Source organism: Equus quagga, chromosome 4 (genome assembly GCF_021613505.1).
Source record: "Equus quagga isolate Etosha38 chromosome 4, UCLA_HA_Equagga_1.0, whole genome shotgun sequence".
NCBI classification, from domain to species: Eukaryota; Metazoa; Chordata; class Mammalia; order Perissodactyla; family Equidae; genus Equus; species Equus quagga.
The window spans coordinates 137,076,186-137,086,211 of NC_060270.1; the positions used below are offsets into that span (position 1 = coordinate 137,076,186).

Below are 10,026 nucleotides of genomic sequence, written 5' to 3' on the forward strand. Positions count from 1 at the left end.
TTTTTCTCCCAAAGGCCCCCGGTACATAGTTGTGTATTTTTTAGTTGTGAGTCCTTCTAGTTGTGGCATGTGGGACACCGCCTCAGTGTGGCCTGATGAGTGGTGCCATGTCCGCACCCAGGATCCAAACCAGCGAAAGGCTGGGCCCGGAAATGGGGTCAGCAAACTCAACCACTCGGCCACGGGGTAGCCCCAGGTCCAAACTTGTTTTACAGATGAGGAATTGAGCCCTAGAAAAGTGAAAAGATTTGCTCAAAGTCACAGAATCAGTAGTGAAGCTGTTACTAAAACTTTTGTTTAATATTTTTTTCCCCACCGTTACACGTAATTCTTTCCTATAATCACAAATGGGAGGGATTTAGATATTCTATGGATGCCGAATTTTGCTATTCTGCTTTGGCTTAAAAAAAATAAATGGTACTCCTTGAATTGATCCAGTAACTTGATAACTTGATACGATTCTCTTACTATGTAAATAACCAAATCCTAAAACTGCAAAAATACTCAAGAATTTCATATTCAAATTCTTCCATTGCCCACTTTGACTCTTTCAACCACTATAGTTTTAGATAATTTTCTTCCAGTGGTCAGTCTTTGTGACCTGCCTTGTGTCTCCTGTACCCACGGTGCCCACGACTAAGGTCAGGTGCTGCCGACCCTTATGCTGATCCTCATGGAATCCTTGCTAAATAGATGGAATTTAACTAAACAGTTAGCTATTCTCCTTTGTAATTCTCATTTGTGAATCATGGCCCCGTTTTGTAAAAACGTGCTGACGTAATAATAGTCTTACACTGATGTTGCCTGATATTTGGATACTTCATCTGTTGAAGGTAACATGTTACGTTACCCTACATAGGCTAGATTATGCTCAATAACTATCCTGTAATCTCTGCAGCTCAGTATAAAAGTTTATTTTTCACTCAAGATACATGTCTAGTGTAGGTTAAGGAGGGGTTCTGCTCAGTTATCAGGGGCCCAGACTAAAGGAGGCTGCACCGCCTTGTAGCTGTACTGCCTGGAGTACCTCGCCTTCCCAGTTGCTGTGGCAGGGAAAAGAGAACTGGAGCGTAATGCTGGCTCTTCTGTGTTTTGGTTCGAAGTGACACACATTACTTCTACTACCGCTTCACAAGGAGCTGGAAGTATTGGGGAGCAGATGATATGTTTGTGGAGCACCAACGTCTCTGCCACAATGTCACAGTAGCCAAACTTCTGACGGGACCGTTGCCTGTTGTCCAGACTCTGCATCCTTCTCCTGTCAGTCTACCTGGGTCCCAGCCGCAAGCCTAGGCCCACCTTCTCCCACGATCACAGTCAGGAAGGGGTTGTGCAATGACAGCTCTGGGGTTTAGCATTTTAATCTTCGGGTTAAAACTCACTCTGGTTTTAGGTTTCTGTCTCTTTCTGAAAGTACAGCAGCCCACCTTATGCCCTGTTTCATCCCTATTTTATCCCTCGTGCCTTAGTTCCAGTTGTAACCAATAATTTTGAGATTTGTTACCTGTGAGATTGATGCAAAGAACTAGTCTAAAGTAGAACTATAGTATCTCTGAAAGCATTACTTGTTACTAATGAGTAGCTATGGCTATGAGGTACTGGTTCTATTATTAACTTCTAGGTACATAGTTCCCCTGGTATAAGGGATTCCTATTCTGACACAAAGGCCTTCTCTTCTGCTAAGTGAGGTGGCCTCCCAGCTGATCTCTTGATCCACTCATTCTAAACCAAACTCCATCTAGCAGTCTGGATGATTTGTGCAAAATACATATTTGGTCATGCTCCTTTTCTGCTTCACACCCTTCAATGGCTGCCCAGTGCTGGTAGGATAAAGACCGAATGCTTATCATAGTCCACCAACGATCTCTTTTGCCAGCGTCCTCCCAGCCCTCAAGAACTGGTCACGTAGGCTTTATAGTTCTTCCAGAGGCCAGTTTCTTCCAATCTTTGCCCAAATTTAACTTTCTCAACAAGTCTGACCCTGACTATCATATTTTGTGCTATTACCTGATTGGCCTCCCTACCCCAAATTCAATCACTCTTAACCTATCTTCCTTTTCTTTTTCCATGGTACTCGGCACCTTCTATATACTAGATACTTTACTTATTTTTCACGTCTTTTGCTTATTGTCTGCCTCCCTTTGCTGGAATGAAGTTCCAAGAGGACAGAGATCTTTGTGTTTTATTCACTGATGGGCACACAATAGGTGCTTAATAAATATTGTGTGAATACATGAGTAGGTAACACTTTTAGTACAGAATTGAAAGTAACGGACATTGTAATTCTGACAAGAGTTGATCAATAATAAAGTTGAATAAAAAGAGATAACAGTATTGAGGATATGAACCCTGGACTGAGCTAGGAAGTCTGAGTTCAATGTTTCACTCTGATTCTCCTTTGGTATATACACTTGAGTAATTGGCATTTTGGAAATGTATGTGTTTCATTTTTCAAAATAAAATAAGGATAATCTATAATGCCTTAGCCACAGACATGGCTAGCCCAGGCAAATTTAGGAAGTAATCAAGCTCCTCTGTGCTTCCATCCTATTTCATTTCAAGATCTATTTTCCTTTTGGACAACTCCCAAACCCAAATAATCAATACCCTCAATCTTCCTTCTCCCTCCTAACAGATGTTTTCTAGGTTAACTGTTAGAAAGTATATTATCAAGAAATTCATACCAAAGGTATAAATGACTGATTATGCATTAATATGGGGTGGGTGGAGGTACCTAAAATTTAATAAAGAAAAATGCCTCTATTGAAGAAAACAGAAAGCCTGTCTAATTTTGGAATTCAGGCACCATATAGGCATCTTACATAACTAATCTTTTAAAAACAACAAACTAGGGCTGGCCCAGTGGTGCAGGGGTTAAGTGCGCACGTTCCGCTTCAGCGGCCTGTGGTTCCACGGTTCGGATCCCGGGTGCGGACATGGCATCGCTTGGCAAGCCATGCTGTGGGAGGCGTCCCACATATAAAGTAGAGGAGGATGGGCACGGATGTTAGCTCAGGGCCAGGCTTCCTCAGAAGGAATTCCAAGGTCTCAGCACCATCCCTATTCACCCCATAAGGGAAGTCCTAAACAATTTCAATTCAATTGATTTCAGTAGTCTTTATTGAGGGCCTATTATGTGCTAGTTACTGTGCTTACTGTTGTGGATACAATGATCAATAAGAGATCATGCTTCTTTTTAAGTTGCTCACAATTCTGTAGGGGAGAAAACGAAAGCAAGTTATCAAAAACACAGCCTGACAAGCGCAACATTAGAAGTTTATAAAAGGTATAGATGTAACCCAAAGAATCTCTTGATTGATTAATGAATGATTAATGAATTCTGCTTGGAGTTTGGGGTCAGGGGAATCTTCTTAGAGGTAGTATTGTCTGAGCTGGGTGTTGTATGGTGAACAAAATTAATGAGATAATTGGGGGGGGAGGGCATTCTTGGCAGATCTAACAGCAAGTGCAAAGGTTCAAAGACATGTGTGTTTGAGGAACTGGAAATTCTTTGCTATCATACGGCCTATTAGCCTTGTATGATGTGGCACATGCCTACCCCTCTAACTTCATCTCCTATACTCCAATAAACTGGCCTCATTTTCACTCCTCAGATGTAGCAAGATTATCCTAACTAGTTCAGGGCCTTTGCTTGTTTCCTAAGCCAGGAAGGCTCTTCCACCAGATCTCTCCCCATCAGAGATCCCTTTGCTAGGATCCTTCTCCTCAGTCAAGTCTCAAGTCAAGTGACACTTCTTCAAACAGGTCTTCCCTGTTAAGTCCTTTTAAGGGAGAACAGCTGTCCCCCTCATATTGTCTCTCCTTGCTAAAAGGTAATATGGTGAACATAACCTAAGGTGACCCTCAGTCATCCATATCCTTGTAAAATCCCTTCCGTTCCAGTGTAGGTGGAATCTGTGACTTGCTTCTAATCAACAGAATACGGCAAAGGTGATAGGCTGCCACTCCCATGATTGTGTTGTGTTATATAAGACTCCGTCTTAGCCGACTGGAGCAAGAGAGACTCTCCCAGTTGGCTTTGAATAAGTAAGCTCTATGTTTGAGAACATCTATGGAGAAAGCCACATGACAAGGAAATGTAGTGGCCTCCAGCCCCTGGCAGACAGCCAACACCTGAAAGAGCCCAAAAGGAGGTTCTTCCTCAGTCAAGCCTCCAGATAACACAGTCTGGCTGACACCTTGATTGCAACCTTGTGAGACCCTGGGCAGAGGACCCAGCTAAATCATGCCTGGACTCCTGATGTGTGGAAACCATGAGAAAATAAATGCATGTTGTTTTGAGCTGCTAAGTTTGTGGTAATTTGCTAAAAGTGATAGAAAACAAATACAGGTAAGTACTGTGAGAGGATGGGAGGAAGGAACTTGGCTCCCTTGTCCCTTGCTGTATCATTATGTCTGGAATAGTGACTGGCACAGAATTCAATAAAGATTTGTTGGTTACATAAATGAATGAGTGAAAGGATGGGTGGATGGACCAATGGATTTCATCTGGATGGTGGGAGAGGATGGAACTGGATCCTAGGGACATGGTTAGTGGCCACAGGCTGAGGAATACTACTTTCAAAGATAGGGGATCCACAGGCGGGAAATGTGTGGTTCAAGGACTTCAGGGAACAGTGATATCTGATATCCTGTTTTAAGATTTCCTTTACTATGTCGTAGTTCTTTTTTAAAAAAATTCTAAGCCTTAGTAAAATTTTTAACCATTTTCTTGCAGTAGTTTGGAGAATAAATGAAGGTTCCTATACCTACTCTTTGGAGGAAAGCAGAGCTCAGGGTCTGGCATTACCCAGGAAAAGCTCTTACTAGATGTCAGTAGAGAAGTCCAGAGCAAATCAGGTAAATTTGTGGAAAATGTAGGTCCTCTTTCGGGCTCTTTCAATGCCTGGGGAGAAACTGGGTTCTCCTGCTGGCAGTCACTCTGGATGGGAGGCTCAGATAACTTTATTGTGTTTTTAAAGGGAAAGGTGACTCCAGAAGCTAGGCTAACCAAAATTAGGTAAAAAGAAAGGAAAGAGATGGGACAATAGATTCAGGTTCCAAAAGCAAAGCTTCCTTTTCTTTTGAGGAAAACTGGCCCTGAGCTAACATCTGTCCCTATCTTCCTCTACTCTTTATGTGGGACGCCTGCCACCGCATGGCTTGATGAGAAGTGTGTAGGTCCATGTTCGGGATCCCACCTGGTGAATCCTGGGCCACCGAAGTGGAGTGTGCAAACTTAACCACTATGCCACCAGGCCAGCCCCAAAGCTTTTTCTTTTTCTTTTTTTTAAAGCTTTGCTTGTTTTAGAGAGAGATTTAAGGTTGCTCTTAGGTCCAGAGGATGTCAAGGGGGGTCAATCTCCAATCTCATTTTTCTTGCACTTCACAACTGGGTTTACAACTATACCTTACTCTTCCAAAAAGAGGTTGTGCCATGTCCCATTCCTCAGTTTAATCCTAAAGATTAAACGTTAGTTTCTAAGGAGATTTAAATTTGCGTTTTGTTACTCTAACCCTGAAGGGTGTCCCAGTGCTTACTTCTGGGCATCTGTATTATTTTTCTTCTAGAGTTAAGAGTTTTTCTTTGCTACCACCCCTTTATGATGATAAAGTTTGTTCTCAGAAGTATTCAGTATCTCTGAACCCAGGTAATGCTATTTGTCCTCATTCATATAACAGGGATTCTGCCTTGGTCCTTATTCCAATCCTTGACTAACAATCTGCTTAATCTCCCTAGTCCCCTCCTGAAACCAGGGCCTTGCTTTGCTTTTGTAAGTCTTCCGCCTCAGAGAAAAGATATAATCCATGAGGGACCATAATCCATCAGTCTTGGATTGCTGTGTGGCTCCCTTCATTTCCCAGTTCCTTACCGCAGAGTTTTCCCCATAGGTTAGAAGACCCTCTTATTCTACTAACAAGTTTTTGGTGATTAGAGTGCTGGGGATTATTTTCCCCTTGGACACCATGGTAGTCATTAGGGTTGTTCACAAATTTTCATGTTCTCCTCCTTCTAGTAACATGATATAGAATTACGTTTCCCTTCTCTTTTGAAGTCAGGTTTGGTCATGTGACTTCTTTGGCCAATAAAATGTGAATGGAAGTAAAGCACATTGCTTCTGGGTGGAAGCATTTTAATGGCTAGAGCAAGACACTGCAGCACTAGCAATTAAATTTTATGATCCCTGCTGTGGCAGTCTTGAAGGCATGTATCTCAGTGAAGCCTCCATCAGTCTGGGACCTCAGTGACTACAATGAGCAGAGTCCACGTAGTGGATGTTGCCCTTAGCTCCCCGGATCCATCCTGTAGGACTAAAGCACAACCTCTCCCAACGGCTGGAAATGTTGGTGGTTGACAGCTCTCAGCTGAGCCCCTCTCTGGAAGTTGCTCTTGGCTAAAGAGAGCACTGTCAACCGAGGAACTTTCCCTGAGTGCAGCCCATATCCAATGCCTGGTTGATGTGAGGGTATAAAGACCTAGCTCCATACCTCAATTTAGGACAACACCCAAGGGCCATCCCAGCTCCAGAGCTCCCTGCAGAACTGGTTGAAGCCTCAGTTGCAACTGAGTTGCAGTTCAACTTCTATCTATGCAGATCCTGTGACCCTCACTCTCCAGAGATTGTTTTTGAGACCACCAAATAAACTCCTGCATGCAGATCTCAGAGTTTCAGGATCTGTTTCCCAGTGAACCCCACTTCCCATAGGCTTTCTGATGATTTGTATCAAACATGCCACGTGTGAGAAATAAACCCTTGTGGCAAAAAAAACTGCTAAGATGTTTGTTACAACCTAGCCTATCCTAACTAGTAGAGATACCAAACCTTGTCTGCCCTGCCAATCCTTTGTTCTCACCTGAGCTTGACTTGCATTGTCTGTCTGTCACTCTGAGTGGACAGACTGATTGCCAGATTCTAGCTCTTCTCTGATGTCCTTTCTCATAGTGAGTGAACAGCCATGTCTCAAGCGAGGTATTACAAGGAGCAACAGAAAAGGGAAGAGAGTTTCCTATTTAGTTGTCTACTAATTATTCCTACCAAGTCAGTGGCCTATTTTTTTATGTGAGTTCCCTAGGACCCTTTCTTCTTTTCAATATAATTCATCACACATTTATAATATGTATAGGCTACTTATTGTTTCTTAGGAAAACTTTGATGTAAATAAAAATAGAATAATCCAGTACTTGATCCCAATTTGAGAAAGAAAAACAGCACACTACCAACTACTACACTTTCTGCACCTCTAACATACGAAAATCCTATTTCTCTGAGTGCTAGATTGGATTTTCTTGAAAGTCAGTGGTAAAACAATACCAATTTCTTATTTAGGCCTTTTGGGTAAAACAAAATATAGTAATAAAGCTAACGAATCAAAGCATATCTTCCTTCTAATTTTCTTTCCTTTTTAAGGGATTTTACTACACAGAAAAATTTCCCTCTGCCTGAAGGGTAAACAGTATAAAAATATTTCCACTAAAAAGAGTCTGAGAATCCTGGGCTGGTATTACCACAATCTCTAATTATAGAAGATATTTAGTATGATAAAAGCAACCAGTTTAAGGAATGTGGAGATTTATTTACATCAAGTTCAGATAAAGAGATAAAAAGGGACTTGAATAAACCAGCAAAGAGTTTGACTTCACAAGTGCATCCTCGGGACTGCCCTTACCCACGAGAACTACCAGCACGACCAGGGGAGGCTGGACCCCACCTCTCGGATCGCCGTCACCCACCCTCCCCCCCGAATTTTCCACCTCGCAGGCAGCAGTCAAACCCAGACTTTCGATCATGGCGCCTCGCACGCCCCCGCCCCCTTCCCCCGGCAAAATCCCACCCACGTCGACCTGACCCCCAGGGCTGTGTGAGCGCTGCGGGGGGCGGGAGAAGTCCCTTCCCCTCTCCGGGTTGCTCGGGTTTTTGCAATTCAACGAAACCGACTAACAGTATCCTTTCCCGATCCAGGGCGGGGGCGGCGCCCACAGGACCTTCTCCCTCGCCTGGGTGCGAAGACGCGGCCCCGCCCTTCGCGCCGGGGCAGCAGCCCCCCAGCGCGAGTTCCCTGTCACCGGCCCGAAGAAGCCCCCCAGGGCCCCGGCCCCCGGGAGCGAAGGGCCACCGCGAGGTGGGGGCCGCGCCGCAGGGACAGCCGTGCACACAGCCCGGCAGTGCACGGAATTGTGAAAGAAGGAGTTTTCTTCCTGGCTTCGCATCCTTTCACATATTCCACCTTCCGGTCCCCTCAGACGGGCTACGGGAAGGCGGGCCTGAGGGAAGCAGGACATCGATAAGGGCAAAAACACCCGCTCAGGGGGGTCTCTCCCATTCCGGCTTTTGTTCGGGTAGTGCGCCGAGCCGAGGAGCCCCAGGCTCCGGTGCTGGGAAAGGCGGGTCCGTCCGGATTCTTCGGGCGGCGGAGAGGCCAGCCCGGGCCGGAGACACCGCGGGGCCGCCCTGCCCTCCGGGCTGTGCTCCAGGGCAGCGCCTCAGAAAGGGGCTAAGCCGCCGAGCTCGGAGGCGCTCCCAAAGGTCAGACAAAAGATGTGGCCGCTCTCGCTTACACTCGCACACACATGCCAAGCGTGCACGTAGGAAAGGTGTGTGCGTGTGTGTGCACAGACGCCACGGCCGCGCCCCCAGCCCGCCGGCCCCACCCTGCCCTCGGCGGCTCGGGAGCCGCGTCGCGCAGGGGCCGCGGAGCCCGCCTCGGCAGGCTGCAGGGCGAGGGGCGGGGCCGGGCGGGGCCGCGGGCGCGCAGGCGCAGTGCGGGCCTCGTCGCGCCGCGGCCGCCGCCGCCGCTGCCCGCGCTGCACCACAGGCCCGAGACAGACAGGCCGGGAAGAGCCGGAGACTGAGGAGGAGGCGGAGGCGGAGGCGGCGGCGGAGGCGGGGCGACTCCGGTGACCGGGAGCGCCGCAGACTGGCAGCTGCGGCGACTCCCCCCTTTGTGTCTGGTCTGCTCGGAGCCACTGGAAGTGCTTCCCGGAGGGGCGCGGGCTGTCTCGCCGCCTCGCCGCCCACCCCCCTCCCCAGCGCCTACATCCGCCCTCCCGCCGCCCCCCGCCCTCGGCCCGCGACGCCCGAGCTCCGCCCGGAGCCCAGAGCTGCGGGAGAACGAGGCGGCGGCGGCGGCGGCGGCTTTCTCGGGGGAGTTGGATTCGCTCACAGGAGCCATTGACTGGAGAAGACGAGGCTTCCACGGTGGACTTTACCTCAGACGAGACCGAGCGGCGGCAATAAAAAGGAGCGAGCGAGGCGCGCACCCGGCACCTCCCCGCCGCCCCCTCCGCGCCGGCCCGCGGGACCCTCGGCGCTCCGCCCGGCGTGCGGGCTGCGGGCTTGTCCATGGAGGCAGGCTCCTTTTTCGCTGCGGTCGAGGAAGAGGATTTGTTGTTCCCGAAATCGGAGTGAAGGAAGCGCCGAAGCGAAACTTAAAGGAATCCTGCCCTCCCGGAGCCCCGGGGATGCGCCTCGGGCCGCCGGGCGCCGCCGCCGCCGCCCGCCCGGCTTCGCCCTGCCCGGCCGCCGGCACCCGGTGCTGATCGCCGCCCCGCTCCCGCCCTCCGGCCTCGGCGCCCGGCTATGCTCTCGCCCCCACCCGGCTCGCTCTCCGCTCTGGTGAAACTCCGCGGGGAATAACTGCGGGCCTTCCCCGCGCTCCCGCGCCTCCCCCCGGACATGCCCCCAGCCTGGGGGGCCGAGGCAGCCCGGCCCCGGCGCGCGACGCCCCGCCGCCGCGGCGGAGAGCACTGAGGGCTCGGCCGCTCGGCCGCTCGCCCGCGCGCCTGCCGCCTGCCCTCCCACCCCGCCTCGCGACTCGGGCCGCGGCCGTCGGACGAGGGAGGACACCGGCCCGGCAGCTCGCTCCGCCCGCGGGGCCCTCCGCGTTTCTCGGCTCGGCGCGCCCGCCCCCCTCGCCGGCCCGGGATGCCGCCCCCGCCGCGGCGGCCCTGGCGGGGGCCCGCGCTGCTCTGCGGCGTCCTGCTGGTCAGCGCGGCGGCCGGTGAGTAGCGGGGCGCGGGCGGGGCGG

The 10,026-nt window shown here is 49.6% G+C and overlaps 2 protein-coding genes across 2 annotated transcripts in view; both read left to right on the forward strand.

The window, feature by feature from the left end:
• Window positions 1-1,584: 1,584 nt before the first annotated feature.
• LOC124238711 (translation initiation factor IF-2-like) lies at window positions 1,585-9,618 on the forward strand. Its single transcript, XM_046659867.1, has 3 exons — window positions 1,585-1,595; window positions 7,587-9,147; window positions 9,214-9,618. The coding sequence occupies exons 1-3, from the start codon at window positions 1,585-1,587 to the stop codon at window positions 9,616-9,618; spliced, it is 1,977 nt and encodes a 658-aa protein (XP_046515823.1).
• Window positions 9,619-9,884: 266 nt separating this feature from the next.
• BMPR2 (bone morphogenetic protein receptor type 2) overlaps window positions 9,885-10,026 on the forward strand; it is a 212,650-nt gene continuing 212,508 nt past the window's right edge. Inside the window, exon 1 of the mRNA XM_046657752.1 lies at window positions 9,885-9,999. Within this exon, the coding sequence (XP_046513708.1) occupies window positions 9,924-9,999 (76 nt within the window). The 5' untranslated portion in view covers window positions 9,885-9,923. The remainder of the gene's footprint in view (window positions 10,000-10,026) is intronic.

What these genes read in the sequence shown, in the direction of transcription:
- LOC124238711 (XM_046659867.1), top strand. An exon ending in GCGGCGGCTTTCTCGGGGGA is followed by an intron (nt 9,148 to 9,213) that starts GTTGGATTCGCT and finishes ACTTTACCTCAG; the next exon opens with ACGAGACCGAGCGGCGGCAA.